Source organism: Diprion similis, chromosome 13 (assembly GCF_021155765.1).
Source record: "Diprion similis isolate iyDipSimi1 chromosome 13, iyDipSimi1.1, whole genome shotgun sequence".
NCBI lineage: Eukaryota > Metazoa > Arthropoda > Insecta > Hymenoptera > Diprionidae > Diprion > Diprion similis.
Genome location: NC_060117.1, coordinates 6,309,249 through 6,332,673, shown reverse-complemented (window position 1 = coordinate 6,332,673; position 23,425 = coordinate 6,309,249). Strand labels below are relative to the sequence as shown.

The window sequence follows — 23,425 nt, the reverse complement described above, 5'->3', positions numbered from 1 at the left end:
TTGGTTCTAAATAAGAAACAAAGCTATTTGAAACTGCCGTTGTACTGTAGCAGTTTCATCACGATTCACGAAATATAAGCAACGTTTGACTTGGCTCGGACGTCGATGCTTGTCGACTTCTTTATTATTTTCTTCTTCAATCTCTTGGGAAATTAAAAGCCCCAGCTTTCACATTATGTAGAGTAAATCGATAGAACGATTTTCGGAAGCCACTTATAAATTGAGGAATTCGCTTTCAGAAGCCAACAAGTTCGTCTTCCATTTACGGAAATTACTCCGACGATGTGGCTTGTATACGAAAAACTAGCTTCAAGTAGATAATAAACTCACGTAAGATTGATTAGATTAAGACTAGATTTGAGATCGTTTGAGAGATTTTCTTTCTTCTTATGTACTATAAGATTATATTACCAAATGAACCCAGATTCCCGAGGATTTAACTCAATTCTGAAGGTAATAAGGGATGCAGAAAGATGGATAATAATTTTTGAAAATCATTTTTTTCTCAAATAGATCTGAATTCTTTCTCAGAACATGAGTTTCAAAACTCGAAAAATAACATTATAAGATTGAAATATTGGGAGATTGAAGTTTGAAATATTATTCTGTGAACTCAATTATTTCAAAGACATTCCAAAGTTGTAAAAAGTGATTTCTTTTTAATCTTTCGTTACGTTGACGTTGGTAATTGGATGAATCGGATATACCATGTGGAACAAAAGTTATGAAGAGGGCAAAAACCGTTAAAAAATCTGCAACAATGCTATCTTCATCAGTAATATAGTAATCGCGAATAAAACAACATTCCTACTCTGTGACAAAATTTTTTTTGTGTCAATGCAAGCTGAGAAATACTGGCAATAATTTGTTCTTGTAATATTATAATCATATACCTCAGCATGGGTGACGTCATATTGTTATAAGTTTAAAACCTGCTGTATTTTCGTCAATTTTTGTTCAATTGAAAAAAGAAAAAATATGACTCAATATTTTGGCTTTCTCTGCTCAATACGAGTATAATTTTTTTCCCGCAAAGATCCTATTTGAAAAAAGGTTTTATAATTAAACATTCGAAATAATTGAACCCTGATGTTTTCGGAGTGTCTCTAATATTTATGGGCTCATACTGTTCACCGTAGAGATCCTAGAGATCGTCTGAAAAAAATTGAGACATCCTACGTTAAATCAGCAGTCCATGTCCCTCACCTCCTTCAATTTTTATCATTTTTCAGTACGACGTTGCTCCGACCTAAGAAAGTCTCGAAATTTTGTTGAGATTTCTTTTTTCATAAAAATTTCAATTCCAAACTACAGAAATTAGAAAAAACTTTCGAAAAAATAATAAATATTAAGATCCTTAAATCATCGAATCGGTGTGAATTGTTTCAGATTTTTAAAAACGGCAAGTTCAGAATTGGTCGTATTGATTTTTTAAAAACTTCAAATGTGCTTAAGAAAATGTGAAAAAAATTCGAGACCCTTCTCGATCGGCAAGAACATCACACTAAAAACTATAAGAATCGAAATGTGTGAGGGACACGCTTCCACATTCACCATCCAATAGTGACGGCGTAAAAAACGTGAAATTTATTTTTGATAAGATTCGAGGATTTCGTTAGAACGTCGAATTCCGTTCCCGCCACAGGATAGCCTGCGTGGGTGAAATTCGAGTTCCTGAGGGTGCACGGAAGCGCAGAGCGGGCGAATCATCAGGGGTCGGTAAATCAGGGAACTTGCGGATTACATTCTAACCGGATTCCATGCGCGGGTGACGCGACGGTAGGAAATACCCCCAATTCTCGCCCGGACACTCCCTTCAACTCCCTTGCAGCTGAAAGTTTAAAAGACGCACCAGGGGGTCCGAGGTCCCCCTGCAGCTGAACACGAGGGGCCATTAGTAACCCTAACTCCAGGAACGCCCTGAACTTCCTACCGAAAGGGAATCGCTTCGCCCTCGTCGCCCTCGTCTTTCGCCGCTCCCTGAGCAAACACTGCGGTTTTACCAGTTACCGAGTTTACTCGGCCTCCTGACTTCTTTCCTCCTATCCGCAGAGCTGAGTGTTTGAAATTTCTGAAATTCGGATGGAGTTTTTCAGTTTTTGGAGAAAAATAGCTATTTATGTGGCATGCCCTTAAACCGCCTGTTTTTTTTTTTTGCAAGGATAAAGATTTCAGGACGAGCTGAAGGTGAGCCGGAAGCGAGTACTGAAATTATCCGAGCCAAAAAAGGGTTTACGGGCATGCCACATACAATATTTTTCACGGTATGGGCATTGAAAAACAAAACGAAGAGTGAGGTTATGTCGCGATCTGTTCGACGAAGCTACTTTATTCGGCAGTTTGGGATGCGCACTTTGAACTGCGCATCAAAACTATGGAATAAAGACTTTATTCCGCAACTTTGTTCGCTACCGTATAAAGCGTCACTTTACGGAACGAAAACTGCCACAAAAAGTGTACTATTCAATTCCCATGCCGTAAAAACGAATTTATTGGAATCACCCCGAAAGTGAAAAATTGGGTTTTTATCTGTGTGTTTGTATGCATGTGTGTGATCGAATTTTTTGTCAGACGGTATGTCGAAATAGAGTTACCGGATTTTAATGATTTTGGTCTCAAACGACGCGGCTTTTCCAAACTTGGAACTGATTAGATTTTGGCTGTGATCGGTTCGGTAATTTTTTAATTATTCAACTAACAAGATTTCAAAAAATTATAATATCTTGAAAATGTATAAATAGATTTGAATGAAAATTGGTACCGTAATGTTTTTCGGATCACTAATCATGGATGTAAAGTCAGATTTGTTTTCTTAAGGACGACCTGCAGCCTGAAATCTTGATAATACCGAATTTTTCGTTTCTGAAATTACTAAAAATGGCGCGATCAAGAATCTTACTAGCAGTGTTTAGGTTATGGTAGCATGTATCCCGAAAAAGAAACTTACACTTATTAGTAGAGATGAAAGGAATGAAAATGCTGCAAACTGTGGCTCGAGTTTTCGATATTCATTCATTTTTCATATATTTTATGAAAAAAAAAACAGGATCAGAGTCTATAGTTGGAATTATACTCATGAGTAGGGAATTTTTCGCAATGTCGTCGAAAGGTGGCCAGATCTACTTTTCAAGGGTGAATTTAGCCGCAAGTCACGTTTACATCATCCTTCGACTTCGTGGTTTCAGACGAAATATAACGGGAGGTGCCTACCTGAAAGTTTTCGGTAATTTAGTGTCACGTGGTTCGGTCGTTGAATTCACAATGAAGTATAATATCTACGAAGTGCAGGGAGTGAAGCAGAAGGATATATATATATATCTATATACACAAGTGCTTCCAAAACGAGACCGGCAATTTCAAATTCGTATACAATGAACGTTGAGGAGCTGTGTGTAAAACTAGTGTTCCCTCTAAAAGCGTGCAAGGCTTTCTTCCGAGTGCTCTTCATATACCTTCAAGAATCCTTTCTCCCGCTGCCTTCAATGAGATAATTTCTATCCCCGTGTGCCTTGTACTAGTTTGTTCAAACAATGAAGTTGGGGGGAAATTGCCAGCAATCGCGTGACGGGTAGGTGCATAAGCCAATGAAATTACAAATAAGAAATACTGAAGATTTTTTATTTATTTTTTTATGCTTGGTTAATGGCATATTCGAAAGGCTGTTCATTTGCTGATCAAGGGTCAAATGATTGTGAACAGGTTTCAAGCGATTTCAAACCGTTCTACAAAATCATTACAAACTATTTCAAACTGATTTCAAACGGTTTCGAAATGATTACGAACGATGTTGAAAATAATTTCAAAGAGTTTGAAACTGTTATAACTGATTTCAATTGATTTTAAGGGATTTTCAAACCTTTAAAAGTGGTTTGAAACTGATTTCAAGGAGTTTCAAACGAATTCGAAGTGGTATCAAACGCAATTCATACGGTTTGAATATGATTGCAAAGTGTTTTAAACTAGTTTCAGGGAGTGTTAAAGATTCATCGGTAATTCTGAGATAGTTCGAAATTATTATAAACGGTGTCAAACGGTTTCAAACTGATTTCAAACGGTTTCGAAATTATTACGAACGATATTGAAAATAATTTTAAAGAGTTTGAAACTATTATAAGTGATTTCAACTGATTATAAGGGATTTTCAAACCCTTTAAAAACGGTTTCAAACTGATTTCAAGGAGTTTCAAACGAATTCGAAGTGGCATCAAGCGCTTTCAAACGATTTGAAAATGATTGTAAACTGCTTCTAAACTAATTTCAGGAAGTATCAACGATTTATCGGTAATACTAAGCTTTTTCGAATTTATTACAAACGCTTAGAAACTAACTTCAAGGAGCCTGAAACAATTTTCAAATAGTTTTAAACAGTTTCAAGCTGATTTTAAACAATTTCAGACAAATTCGAGCGGTTTAATACAATTCCTTAACGAAAATCGGTAATCAACATTGTTTAGCGATTTCAACGAGTGAATAGCCTTTCGGTTAAAATCGTTCAAAACTGTAGTTTATCCCTCAGATCCTGCAGAATGAAACGAATCCTGAGATTTCCTCCGAAGGGAGGATGATATTGGATCGAAATTTTATGAGTCTTGCACTGGATTTTCGTGATTCTGGATCACATTGAGAACCACGCGTAAAACAACGGGTGATAATTCAAGGGCCCCGAGGTTTCGAGCTGGGTTTTATGTTCCCCTTAAACTCCAACACTGATCTATGTCCCATGGATTACCGTCGCTCGGTTTGGTGGGTGCAATTTTTCAACCGATCGAAGATCAATTCTGAGATTGCGGCGTTCAAAATACGCAAGGCTGTAACCCTCGCCATTTCTACTTCAACGTGACTCGAATTTATACTGTTATGTGCAAGAGAGAGAAAGAGAGAGAGAGAAAGGATTCTTGTTTGGAGAAGTTATTTGATCCTTGGAGAATAAATTCTTTTTTACAGTGTACAGATTTTTGTTTTATTTTTTTTCATCGCTAATGACGGCAGATCAGAGGTAATCGAAAAAACGAAATGCTGAAAAAGCGTTGCGATGTTTTAGGAAATATTATACAATTCCAAGATTGAAAATAACTTAGAATTTTCAAAAAACTGTCTCCTCACAAGTCTTACTTTCTTTATTTCAATTTAGACTTTTTCAAGAATATTTAATTTGATTTTACAAAGTGAACGACGATCGACGACCATTTTCATCTAAACATTGTTTAAAAAAAGCTTTTGACTTCACGGGAAATTGAAATTTGATCATTTTTATCTAAAACTGTAATAATTCGTTATAAATCTTGTTGAAAAAATTTCTTTTTCAATCGGAAGATGAATAATAATTGTTTCCATGAGTCTTGCAGCCGTTATTTCTTCAGAGCTTGCAGAACTCGCTTGTATATTTGTTCTTATTTTATCTTTTGTGCTTTGCAATCACTCCCCTTGGATAAAAGCATATACCTATATCGAGTTGGAGACAAGCAACGCATCATTAGTGAGTGAAAACGAATGAGAAAATATCTGCGCCATCGTTATCGTTAGCTTTACACTTTGTCGAACACATTTCAAACACGCGTCATGTAGGTATAAACATATCGTGAGTGAGTTTAAATTCTGTTAATTGGAGGAAAAAGCTTCAGTGTTAGAATCGTTAAACGAATTCGAAAAAAAAAATATATATAAAATATGTAAATATACAAAAATAACTTGACAACAGATATTTACAAAATAAATTGTAATTGTGTTCTGAAGAACTGTTCAAATCTAATAATTATCGAGAGAGATTCGACGGGACGTTTTTATTAACGGTGCTACGGATCCTCAAGGAGGAAAATTAAATCCGATATTGATACCAGAAAGGGATCATCGAGGCTGGTAATAATTGGAGTGTGTTTCACGCTGTTCCCTGCCTCAAGAGTTAAGCAGAGTGGAGAAATTGAATAACTCGAATTTCGGCTCTCGCCAAAGTCTCCCTTGCTTCTTGCTAATCCAGACAGTACAGTGTCCTTTATGATTCCACGATGATTCCTAAGAAGAAACTTTCCTTTACTTATTCACGTATGAAATATAATAACAAAGGGATGAAATCTTATACTGATGATTAGACTGTATCAAAAAAATTGACTATTTTTTTTTTTTTTCTAATGTTATACTGAAAATATTGTTCAAGATGACGGAAAAAAATACCATCAAAATTTCAGATTTTAATATTGATATTTAGAGATGCCTCATCGCGATTTTCTACTTTCCATAAGAATAACATGGCAAAAATGGTTCTTGCTCCTTGCGATTTTTATTACTAGATAACGACGCGTCGTACAGAAAATTTATAAACAGGTTTTTGTAGGAAATTGAACGTTCTACAAAAAAGGTCTGTTCTCATTTTACGATAAATTTATTCTTTCAAAAGTTATTTGAGGTCAAACATCAACAAAGGACCTCAAATAACTTTTGAAGGAGTAGATTTAACGTAAAATGACAAGAGACCTTTTTTGTAGAACGTTCAATTTCCTACTGAAACATGTTTATGAATTTTCTGTACAACGCGTCGTTATCTAGTTATAAAAATCGCAAGGAGCAAGAATCATTTTTGCCATGTTATTCTTATGGAAAGTAGAAAATCGCGATGAGGCACCTCTAAAAATCAATATTAAAATCTAAAAATTTGATGGTATTTTTTTTTCGTCATCTTGAATAATATTTTCAGTATAACATTAAAAAAAAAAAATAGTCAATTTTTTTGATACAGTCTAATACATATACATATACTCAAAGCATAAGCGAAGAAGTACGCAAGCTCGAGTGCTGCTGCATGCAATTTATTGCCAATTTAATACCGTAACCTAGATCCTGATGCAAAAATCGCTATAATATGCTAACATGAGTTATGATTGTTTAAAATGTTTGAGTATTAATTTTTTGAATTTATAGTTATCATACCGCAGGCGTTTCGTGAAAAAATTTGTTACGATTCTTGTTTAAACAGTAATTATAGTAAAAACAGGTACTTGCATTTTTTTTCTTGAAACAGGATAATTGTGTCGCGTTTTTATATTTTATTATTGTATAATAATATCAGTAATAGGAAGTAATACTGAGTCAATTGAGGCTCCTGTATATAAGATTATACACACTTTATGCTGCTTTTTACGGGTCATTGGAGAAATGATGAAAATAGGAAACGAGCCAATTCCTCAGAAGGAACTGATGCCAAATAAGACAAATTTATGTACATATCGTAGAGAAACCTTCTTATGTAATAATACGTCACATCTAACAATAAGTATCAAAATATACAAAGAAACAAACATCTTTCAATGGGTTTTAGGTCTTTTCGACCGAAGATTGGATTTTTACTTCCTCCTAGAACCACGAAAACCCAATTTTCGAATGAATAACCCCAATCGATTGACTAGAAATTTTCCTCATGAATTTTTGGATGAAAAACGAAAATTTTGAAGCCAAGCAGAATTTAATTAAGGCCAATCATAGATGCTATTTTTGAGAATTGGATTTTCTTGTTTTTCGGGAGCAATAAAAATCAAACCAGTGGTCCAAAAAGTTTAAAATCCGGTGAAAAATGTTCTGTTTTACACTCTACACTATACTTAAAAATCAAAAAATCGCCGATGGTGAGGGTCATAGTAGATTGTTTTGGTGTGGAATGCCCCATATACTAATCAACGAAACCCAGAGGACGTTTCTGACGTCTGACAAATAGGAGACGTATCTTAAGGTCCTAAATTCGAATTTCGTCCATACGATGCCATTAGCAATTTAATAGCTCTAATGAACACGCTCTATTCGATACTATCTAATCGTGAGACTCATTTCGACTAAATCTTATGTCATCTGAAATGATTTGAAATACAAGAGTTTTCGTTAGCCAAGAACGCCGTCTTACATCTCAATAAAATGTCACCTTCTTCATTGAAGTACAGTTTATACTGTTAGAAAAACTCTTAAAAAATCCAAATCAAAAGTATAAAAAACACATCGCATCTAAAATCGTGAAATTCTGAGTACGAAAGTGAGGAAGAAAGCTTTAACAAGTGAGGAGTAACCCATCAGGAGCACTTCAAAGGAGACATCAATGGCAGGGTGAAGTGAATTATAGAATAATATTTGCAGTCGGATAATGGGTGAAGGTACTTCCAAAAAGGGGGGCTTCCTCGAGGGTGCAGATTACGGTGCATGCACCTACAATGCGGACGAAGTCGATAAAGCAACTATGCCGGGATTATAATGATGGTGCTTGCACGTTGGAGCGTACAGAAAATACTGCAGTTATTAATTAATCGTAGATTTAAACGAAGAACTTATAGTCCAGTCAAAATGGGTCTGCATTAAAAATATTTGGCTCGTGGTTGTAGTTTTGATTACAACGATTTTTGACCCTCAGAAACTCAGATCTAAAGTCATTTTTGGCCTGCATAGTCGGGGTTTCGAGAAAACTGCCAAATTTGACATTTTTTGCATTTTCCTCAAGAATTGCTGTCGATAGATGAAAAATAATTTGATCATCGTGTAGAGCGGAAAATTCTACATCGAATTATGTCCTCATATGTCGGAAATGGAGTCGGATTAACATAGTATGAAAAAAGAAATTATTTGACAAAAATTCCCTAGATACCGTCGATAAGTAGGATTTCTATTTTCTTAATTTGTTAATCTGACTCGGTTTCCGACATATGAGGACATAATTCGATGTAGAATTTTCCGCTCTATACGATGGTCAAGTTGTTTTTCAACTATGCAGCTCAAAAATGACTTCAAATTTGAATTCCTGAGGATCGAAAACCCCTGTAAACCAAAATACAGCTACGAGCCGAATATTTTGAATTCAGACTTATTTTTTCTGGACTATTAGGATCGGTTTCAAGTTCAGTTATCAGTCAGATTTCAAAGCGCATCGAAGAGTCTCAGTTGTTGGTTGTCGATGTAATCGATTTTGCTTCTATCACGGGAGACGCAAGCGCCTCTGCGACGCCTGGCGGCCATTTTTGGTACCTCAGAAAATTCGTGTTTTAGGCTATATCAGTGATAAAATCAAGCTGTTTTCGAGCTTACAATACGACACTAAGACACTACAGAAGCTCTTAATCAGATTTTTATAGTATTTGTTTAAGCAACGAACTTACAATTGGCTGAATGATTAAACTTACAGTCAGTATAATAGATAGTGTGGATGGTTTTATGCAGCAACGTGTATAACGAGTCTAGTTCGATAATTCCAAGGGCTTTTGGTTCCTTCAGTAGCGTCAAAAGAAGTCGTGAATAATGCATTACATGCGGGGAAAAGAAGGGCGGAGCGAAAAGGGTGAAGAATAAAATGAAAGAAGTAGAGAGAATACGGATTTCTCACAATCATTTCCTACGAGAAAAACTCTTTGTGTGTAATCCTGATTTTATTCTATGTAACATACTAAAATCTATTTTCCCCCATCATTCATCAACCTGGCGTGTGACATATCCTTCCTTCCTTTTTTTTTTATTTATTCTGATCCCAACGTTTTTACCGGATATTACAAGGCTTGAAATAATTCTAGGTGAATTTTGATTCCACCTCGAGTTTTTCGAAATACGTGCTGAAATTTATTGGAATTCGTTCTTCTTGCAATTGGTCTCGTTTTTTTTACAATAATAATTCTAAATAATGGCTCAAAACCCTTTTGATCAGTTTTGGTGTAGTATATAAATTTGCTGTACAAATTGTTGTGAAATTTGATATAACTACAAAATTTATGTGAAACGACATGCGTTCCGTTATGGTGTAAATTGTTCCATTTAAAAGCTGAAATATTGATCGAACACCGGCATAAGAATTTCTACAATTTGATGATAGATGGTTTTTATATCGATTTCTTCGGAATTGACAATCATGTATGAATAATAATTCGTCTTAATTACCGATGAATCGAAACGCAAAGACAAAAACAGGCAATTCTCTTCCGCGAGTTGCTTAATTGTAAGTGAATTGGATGTAGCAAGAAAGGTTCGAATATAAATGGCATACCCTCCAGTGGATCGGGTGGACTGAATGGATATTCGTATCCATTATACTGCCGTTCAATTTACTCTCTCCGTTGCATCCGCGATTACGCGAGATAGTATCGCCGATAAGGAGTCGCTAATATCGTCTATTCTTACGTGGAATTAGTCCAGGGGGAGAAGGTCGCTAGTATAATTGAATAGATGGAGCTAGATTACATTTAGGGAAATAGAAATGTTCCGTTGTGCTTTGTTCGATGATTTGCTGCATGGATTGTGTATATATATATATCTAGTCTAAGAGGTCACCGATCCAAAAGTCTAACAATAGCTATTTATGTGGCATTCCCGTAAACCGCCTGTTTTTTTGGCAAGGATAAAGATTTCAGGACTAGCTGAAGGCGAGCCGGAAGCGAGTACTGAAATTATCCGAGGCAAAAAACGGTTTACGGGCATGCCACAAACAATATTTTTTACAGTATGGGCATTGAAAAGCAAAACGAAGAGTGAGGTTATGTCGCGATCTGTTCGACGAAGCTACTTTATTCGGCAGTTTGGGATGCGCACTTCGAACTGCGCGTCAAAACTGCGGAATAAAGACTTTATTCCGCAACTTTGTTCGCTACCGTATAAAGCGTCACTTTACGGAACGAAAACTGCCACAAAAAGTGAACTTTTCAATGCCCATACCGTAAAAACCTCTTTTCAAGTACTCGAAGCATGGATTCCCACATTTTTATGTCGGACTTCACTCAGTATCCGTCTTACTTTTGATTTTCAGGTGAAGAATGTGGAGTTCGGTGACAGCTGCAGGAACTGAGAATGGTCCAGCACCACCATCGCGAAGTAAACATAGCGCTACCCTGCTTTCCGGTCATGTGTACCTTCTGGGTGGTCGAAACGGCAATCTTCCCTTAAAGGACTTGTGGCGCTACAGCCTTGGTGAGTTTTACAGTCATTGTCATTATCTAGGGCTCATTTGAAGGGGAAAAAACACTTTTTCACGCTTAATTTTCAACTTAGCTTTGAATAGCTAATTTGCTACGAAAAGGTTCGAACGTAACCAACGATTATATGTATACTGAAAAGCACTGGTTCCATCCTTAGTTCAAATTTTTCGATTCCAAAAATGTATCAGCATTGTTTAATTGTTTAATCAGATCGTATAACTGTTGAATAAAAGCGGAGAAATGACAGTGATAATCGTGTACTCATCGTAACTATGAGATAGAGCGGAACTATGACAGTTTCGCTAGGTATTCCATTTACCTAGCCACAAGGATTTTCGTGGCTTTTCTGGTAGTTAAATTTTACCATATAGTAAATCTTGAACCCACGGGATTCAGGCGACCGACGCCACAGGAAGAGTACCATTATTCAGACTAACCAAGCCCTTGAATCCTGAGATTTAAGTCACGCATTGAGGTGTGTCTTATATGCCTATATTTTCTTAGTAGCAAACTATGTGCGTATTAAAAGTTGTAGAAAGCGTTTTTCAATCCAAGAGCGAAAAAGTTCCGCTATTTTCAGCGAGAAATAGTGCCAATAGGAATAAATTTGTTGGAACTGAAGTGGAAAACAGTCATTATTCATGTAGGATAAAAGTGAGATGGCAGGATGAAATTCACTATTGAACTATGAAAGAAAAATATTTTATGGTATATTCTGTACAAATTTGTGTAATACATTTCAGACAGTGAGTCAATGTCTCATACGCGGTTTACAGTGAAGTTCAAGCCTGTAAGGTTAAAGTAACGATGCATATTTAAGGTTAAATCGTTTATTAATTATTAAGAAAAATTAGTTAGTATTTTTCAAATTTTTCGAGAAAATTACTCGCGAAAAGAGCATGAAAAACTCTAAAAAGAACTTTTAGATTTTCGTTTTAATTTAATCAATCAAATTTCGGGACATTTTTGTGCTCTCTTGAAAAATCATAATATGACGTCACTAATTACACCGTTTTGTATTGCCAAATTTTTATAACTTTACGAATAAATTTTTTTCAGCCATATTGTTTCGCAAGTACCTGCATACGGTTCTATTTTTTTTTTAAATCTTTCAAGAAAAAAAAACCTGTTTCCGGTATTTTAGCACTTACACCGTTTTTCTGTGCTATCCTTGAATTACAGCAAAACGAATTAGTAATTTCGAGATTAAACTCTGTCAAAGATGCTTTGCTACGTCAACGTTACTGATTTCAATCTCCTAATTAAATGCTTGTTTCCCATTCTGTACGTTTCTCCATCTTTCTGATTGTCGTTACGCCTATAATTGATCCTCCGGATTATCTTCTTCCGTAAACAGGGTCAACTCTGTCAATATTTGTGGCTACTAGAAGGAAGATCAAACAGTTCTGTATAAGTAGCTACAACAGCAGAAGCCTGCCTTACATGCATCGATGCGAGGGTGCAGCGGATATGTTTTGTTGACTCATTTCCGGATCGCTGTAACCCGAGTCAACATTCTACGATGTTTATTTCCCTACGTTGTTATCCCTAAGTAATTGATGCTGCACTTTCACATTATCGCAAGTCATCGCAAACTGCATTCATCAACGATATCATGATCTCAACAATCATCGTAAACTTTTTCTCGATTCTTATTGTTTCCAGAGAGAGAAAGAGAGAGAGATAGAAATAAGAAAGGAGGCACTGAGTTTACTCATGGATCATATAACTCGGGTATGAATCCTAGATCATCTGAACTAGATTCTTGACGCAGAATTCTCGATTCTCATGAATACTTTGACCCTGTTTTTAGGTTTTCATGCATGAACATGACGGTATGAGAACTCTTCGAGAATATATGAATGGAAACTGGTGGTATTTCAATACTGCAAAAGGTCATGCAGAAACTCTCTCACTCAAAGGGGTTTCCGATAACCCAGGATATTCATCATGAATATTTTTATGATGGAGTTACTCTTCGATATATTCGATAAAATTTGACATTCAGCATCAGAGAAGGTTCTTTTTCAATAGTAGCTGCTGCTGATTATGCTTATTATCCTTACTTAACCTAACTTACTTATTGTACTCACGAATGCACTGATAATAAGTATAATATCTGAGAGCGTTGTTTAGAGGTGGATGTTTCAGGGTTTTAGAAACTCTTTATTTTAAATTTTTAACGCGTGTATCACAACATGGCGATAGGCAGAGAGAGAGTTCATTTCTTTCGATGCGTTCCGAAATTAGCTCTCAGTGTTATCAACAATCTCTTATTTCTTTTGCACTGCCGAGTTCGCGACTAGCTCTGTCTCTGTCCTAGGGAGTTTTGGAACGCACCCTTTGTGTACCAATAAGGTTAGCCAACTTATATCTAGGGAACTAATTAGAAACTAAACCTACAGTGAGACTTAAAAGATACTATAAAATAAATATATAAACAAATTACTGTGACGTATGACGAATTGGTTAAAAGACAATTTATTGTTTGAAACGTTTGCGATTCCGATCCAAATCCCAAAAGGACCGTTCACAAAATTCATAAACTGTTTAAAATCTAGGGAATTCGTTTCATTTTCACTCTACGATAGCTAATATCTTATTCGTAAAACTATTTTTCACAAACGAACGAGTAATTTCTGCGTTTTGATTGAAACTCAGAGCAAACGAATATACAGAACGTGCAGGGAAATTTCTGACCGCACGGAGCTCTACCAGAGACTATCAATCAGGAATGAGAGAGAGAGATGGAGTATATGTATGTATATACGTATACGTAGGTGGGTGAATATTAAACCAACCCCCACAGAAGGGTTGCACCCCTTTCTCGTATCCCGAGGGAATCAGCCACAGGGTGTTTCGGGTATTATGGCGGCGCTGGCCCCCGCGCTTTCTCTCCGTGACAAAAATATCTGACGCGGAAACACATAACCTAGAAATAAAGGGGAGTGGTACGGCCGAAAAACAAGAGAAGGACGTTCAAAAAACAAAAAAGAACAAACTTGATACGTGTAATACTGCGAATTTCTGCAAGATGTTAGTTAAAAAGCAATCAAGTTGTATTAGTTAATTAATAATAATGCCCCAGGCATAATGTATTATATTATTATTATTATTATTATTATATCCTTCTGCTTTTGTTTCTACATCCCCTCTTATCTACTGTTCAATCTTATCAAACTACAATCAAAAGTCATTTTACGTAGTACCAACAGAAAGAAACTTACCACAATAAACGACTAGTGGTTTTTAGACAGCTGTATATATATATATATATATATCTGTCTGCTGCGTGAATTGAACAACGTTTCATCATGCATTTGAAGCGATATTCAGAGATGATATACAGTACGCTATAAATATAAAAGTCAAAATCTTTCCACCAGCTCAAGTGAACGCGATTTTTTCAAATTGGTTTGCATTTCTGTGTCAAAAATCAAAGAACTCTAGAAAATTGGTAATACTACTGGTATCACATCTATAACATATTTACTCATCGATTGTTATTCATTTTATTATTAAACGTGGTTAATCATCGTGTTTTAGACGTGCTGTCAATAACCATATTAATTGAGATATACTTTCAGAAGTGTTAGGTTGCTTTTCATTGAATGAACCAACGATGTAAGGTTTATACTTTCTGCCCCCTAAAATCTTCTTCAATGTGCTCTAGCAGCATTTTAATACTTTAATAAAATTATTAGAGTGCATATAACATCCCCAAATTGAACTATAAAGTGACAGTATAACTCATTCTTCCGAATTCATTGCTACTTTTATGTGTAGGTATCATGATTTTTCTTCTATGATAACGGTTATCGATAATAACTATTATACTTGTTCAACATCTAGTTCATCTGAACAATCAATCAAGGTCAGAAATTAAATCTTGTTTGCAATAAACTAGACATTGAATCATTTTTGTCGACAGAATTTATTCGTTTTGCCAATTTTTTGGCTATAAAATATCAACAATTTTATTGGATCAAGTCTCCATCTCTAATTACCGTGCCTGAATGATATTACGTATGCAACGGTTGAACGTTAAAAAAAAACGAAGATGGTGAAAAGTGGGCCCAAAACATTAACCTTCGTTGTTCAAGCGATACGGAATATGAGCGAGGTCCAGGGCTGCACATCCAGGGAAATTATTAAGTATATCAACTCTGAATACGGCGTTGACGAACCGATGGTGAAACGACAGGTGATTATACAGCTCACGGATATACCTAACAATAAATTCGATAAATATTACGTGACGTGCCTAATTTACACGCGTGCAAATTTTTCAACTTTTACTGCACGAAAAAAAGTTATTTATTGCTATGTCAATCATCAATTATTCTAATACTCGATAGTCTAGGGACTTATTTTTTGCATATTTGCATTTTTTGGTGCTCGAATTTTCATGGTTGTGTGAAATATTTGAATGTGGATTCTTACAAAAGTTTGCATCTTTATGTCACACCTACTTCTTAAAGTATCTTAATTCGTACACATTTAGTTTAAAATTCGTTTACAATTAGATGCAAGGGGTACTGAAACGCTGCGTCGCATATGGAATTCTGAAATGCGTCAACGGACGGTACAGTTTTACGTCGAGAAACGAGTCGCAGTCATTGACGGATGGAAAATTGTCGGATAAAAAGTGCAGCAGCAAACCAAGACGACGTAGAGCTGGAAAATACTCCGTCAAGAATAAGAGACGTCATTCAAAACGAAGCGCGGAGGGGACAGGCGGTAAACGACTCAAAAAGAAGCACCGACGTCGTCGCAACACCGTCAACGATGAAAATCGGCTGAAACGTTACGCCGTCGACGCCAGTTTTCACAACGATATCAAAAGTTTCAGCGGCACTCGGAACACTCGAAGCTTTACAAGCGCTGCTAGTGCTTCCGGCACCAGTCATGTTTAGGCGGTTTAAAAATATCGACAAAATCCTGCCGACCTATAGCGTTAATTTTGGCGTCTCAACCTGTCGCTAAAAATTCATCGTCCTTGCACCAACCTGCAGTGACAAGAATTCATTTATAATTATACACCACCATCTGGCAAAAGTCAGAAGAAATTCTTTGGACGAGGACTTTACCTAATAATTTAGGGGTTTGTAATATTTATACACATGTATTTGTGACTTTGTTTTATAATCAAGTTTATTTGTCGGGTATTCTTGTTACTCAAACTTAGTCTTACAGATAATTATTCGTGAATAAAAGTAGAGACATTATTTGTCGATGTAAAATCATAGGCAAGCGCAATTTCTTCTCGATAAATGCCTCGTCATATCATATTTCAAGCTGTTTCAAATTAAACGCTGTAGTGTATTGGGTTGCCTACCATTACGGGGAAATAATATCGGTAATACAGACCTACCGAGTTATCGGTAATCACGTTACAGTGATTATATAACTTGATAATGACTCGGTATTTCTGTTTTACTGATATTTGATCCCCTCGGTGGTAGGCAACTCAACATACTGCGGTGTTTGCTTGAAAACAACATGTAGAAGCGAAACATTAACACCTGTTTTTTTTTTTTGGTGACAACAGAATGAATATGTTACATCGGCCGAGCCAAATATACCGCGAAAAATTCAATTAGAGTTTGAGTTATACGAAAAGTATGCCAACGACTTAGGTATGCTAATAGGGGAAGAAATATGGGGCAATATAAGTGTAGTTGGGGATGTGCTTTGCGCCCCCTCGCAAGCTCGAACGCCTAGGTCTCTTCTAAATATTGACCACGACGAGTTCATGCAATTTGAATCTGCCCTTAACTTTAATAAAACGTGGTTCCCTGAGGAGCGAGAGGTCCTTGAACCGCGCGCTTGGGGGAATCTGTCGATGCAGTAAGAGCGGAGGGTGCAGCTTGGCACAAAGAACTCAAATCTACAGAATCCGGACCCTCGAGCCTCGAGGATTCTTATATTTAACGCTTGGTATTCTTTGCCGGTCGGCTGAATCCGACAGAAAAAATCGTTGAAATCTGTCCATCCGTAATTTGCTTCGCCGTATTGACCCAACCATTGTCACGTCTCGATGGTGTGAAAACAGCGTGTGATTATCCTAGAATTTGAATTTTTTTGGGTACAAAATTCGAATGAAATTTGCATTTTACTTCGTCCGAATTACATTTATATTTTCTTTCATTTTACTGTCATAAAATACAAACGTCAATTGTAATTTATATTTCCATGGTAATATAAGTTATTTAATTAGAAATTGTAATAGGCGATGCCCGATATGTACTACTTGTCGGTAAGTGGATCTTTTTTTTTTTTACCGACCTCAGCAGGTCAAGAGGAACTCACGAGCGAGTTACTCGGCACTGGGACGCGTGCTTCAGAACAAAGAGGAACTTCCATCTGAGTTTATAACACGCCACTGCCTACTCTAGTCGTTGGAACGTAGGCATAGGGTTCTTCTAGAGATGCCCGAGATTGATTGCAGCAAACACGACGTGCTGTATCAATCTCGTTGTTCGTGAAACAATGCCACCATTGTCCGAGAGTCATTGCATCGTCATGCAATGATCGGTCAAATTAAAAGTGAAGAAGCCTTCGCTCATGAGCTTTGGAAGATTGCATCGCACATTTCTTTCGAACTTTGAGTTAAACAATATTGAAAAGGTAAGAATTGTCATGAAAACCCGAAACAAAATTCTTGTTTTTATCTTTCCACCGAGGAGGCTGCGCAGAAATTCATGGAATTTCTGTCGGTAGGGTGAAACAAGTTTTCCAATTACATCCTCAGAGACCTTTTCGGCCTGCTAAATTTAATCGACCGTTTCTACCCTGCGCCAGACCCTTCGACCACGGTTTTTTGTCCTGAAGAAAAGTTGAAAGTGCGCAATGCGCCGAGACCACCTTCTTTTAAGGCACACAACGTCTCGACACTAATGGTTCCATTTTATACTTTTTCTTCCTTATGTTCTTTTTTAATCCCGAGTCTAGCCGTTGGCGTGTTTTTTACTAAAAAAAAGTCCACACCAAAGAAAGAACTTCAACTCTTGCTTTTGTTATCTTCCTTGTTTTCTAGGACCTATTATAGTTTATCCTTGTGCTTTCATCTGCATCGTGAAGATTAAAATCTCTGGATTTCCCTCGAGATTTCCTATCAGATTTTCAGAATCTTCAATGATGCCGTTCTGTTTCTTCCTTTTCTAGATTATCGAGGTTTCGCAGAATTTTTGTCAGCGTTACCTTATAGAATAATTTTATGTCTATTACTTTGACCTTATACAATTTTCTAAAAATTATTGTACCAATTCACACTCAGTGGTACCAGTTTTTGACCCTGAAACGTATTAATTAAACCGAAATTCTGCCTGAACTAACAAAGAAAGAAGATTCATCACACTTCATTGCTCATTTGGTAATCCCATGGAAGATGATTGCTGGAGTTGAAATTGTTTTTATTATGATTGCAGCTGAAAGCAGATGGGAGGAGCTGCATCCTGGCGGCGAAAGGCCATCGGCATTGCAAGAACACAGTGCAGTCGCTTACAAGGATTGTCTCTACGTTTTTGGTGGGGAGCTTGGATTCTCAGCAGGCACAGAAACGCCGCTTTGGGTTTACAATGTCAAGGTAAGAAACTTTAATTTCACGTATTTGTGCAATCGGTGTTACAGCATAATGTTGCCCGAATGTTGTTGGGATTCTTGATTTCAGAAGACGCCATTTTGTGATGCACTAAATTTTTTTTTCTGAAAAAAATTAACTAAGCTGGATCATGTATGATTATAAAAGCTGTTTTGCCTTGCATATTTTACTCTACATGAATTCAACGTCACAAAATGGAGATTCTGACCTTTGGTATTCTAGAAATTTTCCTGAAACAATCAGCTGATTGCCTGCATCGACGCCATGTTGGTTTAACTAATGCTTAGAGCAACATGGCGTTGGCATTGACAATCAGCTGATCGTTTCAGGCCAATATAACAAATACCAAAGGACAGAAAACATTTTCCTAGCTTTTGCATATTTATTTTTTCGACATTGAGTCAATGAATGCATCAAAAACTGGTTTTATGATCAAACACGACTTAGCTAGCTAATGCCAAAAAACTCACTGCCACCAAATGATGTCTTCTAACTAAGGATCCCAATAAACTGGTTGTTATTTGGTAAATCTAGTGAAAATGATCAGCTTATTGCTGACATGTCATGTTGTTGTCCTAACCACACCCACATTGACGGCCCCAATAGAATTCTTTCAATTCTTCGTGAGATTAATTATTTGATAGAATGAAAGTGGCAGTGCTGAATGAAGCCTGCGGAAAAGAGACTCTACGAGTATAAAAATTTGCCAGAATTCACCTCACGGAGAAATAAATTGCGCGACGCGTTTACGACTGGACTCTAGGGCGTTCGGGATAATTACCTCCTATCCAGACGATGGAGGAGCCGTTTACTCCACAAACGTGTCTCGAATTCCTAGAGTTACTGCAACTGAAAATAAAAATAAATATAACGTGAATACTGCAGGCAGCCAAAAAAAAGGGGAAACAAACTCGCACTGACCACAAAAAAATCAGAGTGAGGTACGCATCACGAAACGTCAACTTTTTTTTAATCAACATTAATATTAAATTTTTCTTGTGCGATGACACCGATATAATAATCAATGCAATTTCTTACTGTCAAAACAAACGAGTAATCATTTAAAATTCTGTCACTGTACAATAATATGTACCTATGGGGTGTTCCACGCCAACTTGAGCAGTGTTAAACCATCTCAAAATCATTTTATGTTTTTTTTCTAACATTCTTCTCGGTGAAAAACGTGACCTGAATTTTTTTCAAATTTTTTTCTTCAACTGTTTATTTTTTATAAATATTTGAAAAAAAATTAAACAGTTTGGTAAAAAAAAATTTGTGAAAAATTCAGGTCACTTGTTTTACCGAGTAGAATGTTAGAAAGAAACATGAAATGGTTTTGAGATTGTCGGGGTTTAACACTGGTCGAGTTGGCGTGGAATACCCCATATGCAGAAAATGGCTGCTAGCTGTTTTTTGGAGTGAGTCTCCAGTCTAACAATAAAAAGCGTGGAAGGAGGGAGGGTCGTGATTATGCAATATTGATAGCGGGGAGAAGATCTTCCCTTCTTATTAAGGGGGTTCTTTTAACGCCTTCCGTAACTCACGCTGTCTGGGTTTCCATCCACCCCTGAAACTGTTCCAATATTTAGACCTTCAATTTTAACCCCCCGGTCTCGAACTTCATTCCTTTTCTTTGGGATAGCTGTGTTTAATATAAAGTAGGTAATTATTGTTGGTAGCATATTAGAACGTAAAAAAAGGTTATCCAGCCTTCAACCATCATAAAAACACAAAGTCTTGCACCCGATGAATTCCGACTTGGAAAATTAGATACACTTTCAACAAAGCTCATACCTTCGCAGTCCATGATTCGATTACTATAATTACTTATCGAAGTCATAGAAGAGAAAAAAGATGTCGACAACTTACTGGACCATCGTTTCGATCTTGTAGAGAGTATTGCCCTGGCTTTTGGCAGGTCATCAATTCCCCATTGTCGTCGCAACTTCCCCCTTCCAAAGTGTCGCACATCTAAGACCATTATTCTTCTTCGAGGTGTCAAAGGATGAATTATTCTAGTTTTTTTTTTTTTTTCACCAAACGTGACATGGCATAGCAATAAAAACATGGCGAAGGGTGGTGACTAATAGACAGACCATCTGATTTAAAAATACGTACAAGGTATTTTTCTTACGGTACCTACCTATATTCTAAATATCGAATTTAGGTTAGGTTAGCTTAGTTCAAAGTGCTTTGATACCATCAGCACTCCGTGATTCAGAACAGCTGAACATAGTCAAGGTATGGAACACTATACCGGTGTTTCCTATTGAACTCGAGGTTCAGACAGGGACGTGTAGGGTAGGCCCAGATAAATTCGGCTGCTCTACCACCCCTAGAAAACCGCTAAATCAATAGCAACGTCATCGGTAACAAGTTTTACACAACCCTGTCCAATCAGCATCCAGAACTTGAGTGACGGAGGGCTGCAGACAGCCCGGGGTGGAGGACATCGAGCTAGTGGGGAGCGTGCTGAACATATTGAGGCAATAGCGGTTAGGGTGCAGTACATGCACTATGTATCCGTGTACGATGTCACCTCTTCAGCGAGATCAGATGGATGCTACCGATGTCTTAGCTAGTAATCGAGTTGCGACGTTCCCAAGTTGGAAAATAATAGACGAAGACAAATGTCCCTTGGGGATGATCCTTGAGACCCTGACAGATGCTGCCACTTTTACCCTGGTGCGAAACAAATCGATCCTCCCTAAACAGGGTAGGAAGCAAAAACTTACACTGTCTTGTAATCGGCATGGCTCTTCTGCTCATTGTTTCTCAACTTCCAGCTTCATCTCTAGAACTTCGGGAACTTTGACCCATTCAGTAAGTATAGATCGAACGAACCATGACTCGAGGCTGAGTCGTTACAGGAAATTAAACAGCTTCGATGATCGTCGCGTGACGATGACTAGACGTTTTTATCTTCTGTTGCTCAATTACCTGAACCTCCTTCGTCCTCGAATATCTTAGACGGAAATTTGATTTTCTGATAGGATGACGAGGGTAATGCGGCAATAGATTTGGGCCACAAAGTTAAGTAAGTGAATTGAAACGAGTGGGAAACGAGTTTTCACGTTTTTGAAATGTATTTCTGGAACAGTGAAGGATGTTTGACTTAAACTGACCTCAAGTAACTAAGCTAATACGAGAATGAAGCTCTGATAAAAAAAGATGAGAATATATATTTTAATACTTAGTATTTATATATTATTATTAATTGATTGGCGGCAAATTGCAGGCTCGGGTCAATAGGCTGTCTGCGGTAAAGATCAGAATCATTGGCTCGAGGCGATGACGTTTCAATTTTACTCAAGATTTACAACGATTATCCCTCGCCTAAATGGCAATCTAGACGGAGGGTGGTTTTTGGCAACATCTGGTGCTAACGGCCATCTCCTTCTAGCCTAATGTCCCCGGGGATTTCTTGAGTATATGGGCACGTTATACATACACAGTTACGTACTACATGCATATAGCTACTTGGCGCAAAAAAACTTACTAATTACTGCGCCTCAGAATTAGTTTAAGCTGAGAAAATATAGAATAAGAAGATTTCTACAGTCGAAAAATTTGCCGAAGTTATCACGATTCAAGTATGATTAATAGTGTACCGGGTGTCCATGAGAAAAGTGCGCAACTTATACGCGTGCGTTAAGTAGTTCGAATTTTATCGGCCTGATTGAGCACCTCACGCAATACCAATCGCAACCGCCAGAAAATGTCCCTAGGAGCCGACCCTTAGCTGTGGACTTCTAGGGATTTTTTCTGGCAGTCACGATTGGTATTGCATCGGGTAATATTCGGAAATTATATTTATTTTGGTAGAACTAAAGAGTGCCAAATTGTAGAACGGTCAGAATTCCTCTCGATAATGTAGAATCGTATACAGATTCTCGACTTCGCCATTTTATGTTTTGACCTTTCTATGCTTCGTGATTCTGTACTTGAACTTTCCACATTTTTAAATTTTATGAATAAGATTATCGGGTAAGTGAAAACTCGATATTCTGATCCTTGAATCAATCGACAAATCCAGTTTTTTACCTCTACTCCAAAAGATTTTTCATGACCTTAACAAAGAATATCTACGACAAAACAAGTCTACAAATTAATTTGTTTAAAAAATCGAAAAGTCTTACACGAGCGCAGGTATCAACGGAGGAAATGAGACAACCAGAGACCGAGAAATAATCGGAAATAGAATGCGACGGAGAAAAAAATGTCCCTAGGAGCCCACCGTTGCTGTGAGACTTCTAGGGAAATTTTCTAACCATTAGTTGTGGGCTCCTACGGTCATTTTCTGACAGTCATGAAGAAGCGGTTTTCGAATCTCTTTAGTTTCGTACTTTCTAGCTGAATATTTCAAGTTTCTTGCAAAAGTATGAAACGCAAAATCACTATATAAACAGTTTCTACTCTTTATTCGCAACAGAATCCCAGGTATGCAGGATCAGAAACAAAGAAAGTGACTGAAAGAATCGTTGTAGAAATCTCACTGCTCTGGTATGTTTGAAAGGTTGAATGCTTGACTTCCTTTGTGTCGTATACTCCTTGCATACAGTATTACATGTACAACACACGTCGTTGAATATTACAGCTGGTCTCGTTTTTAAGGGGAAAGGTGAGGAAGCAAGCAGCAAGAAGATGGTGTGAGACGACATGCCCCAAGAGGGTAAAGTTCTCGAGTACATGTATACCTCAGCGTGTATGCTACGATATTGTAGCAGCAGCAGCTACATATTTCTTATCCACGGAGGGGTTTCCTTTTTCTTTATCTCTCTGCCCGTGCCTCTAAAACACCGTATCTCTCCCCATAACCCCCATAAGCTTTTTGCATACCATATATATATACGTACCGAGTGTCTTGTAGTGTTAGCTTGAAGCGAGTGGTTATGGTATA

At 37.2% G+C, this 23,425-nt stretch overlaps 1 protein-coding gene across 1 annotated transcript in view; it reads left to right on the top strand.

Moving 5' to 3' along the window:
- The window catches only part of LOC124414128, a 33,798-nt gene that overhangs the window by 1,423 nt on the left and 8,950 nt on the right, over positions 1-23,425 (top strand). The window contains exons 2-3 of the mRNA XM_046895054.1: positions 10,754-10,914; positions 18,353-18,510. Coding sequence (XP_046751010.1) covers positions 10,761-10,914; positions 18,353-18,510 — 312 coding nt within the window. The 5' untranslated portion in view covers positions 10,754-10,760. The remainder of the gene's footprint in view (positions 1-10,753; positions 10,915-18,352; positions 18,511-23,425) is intronic.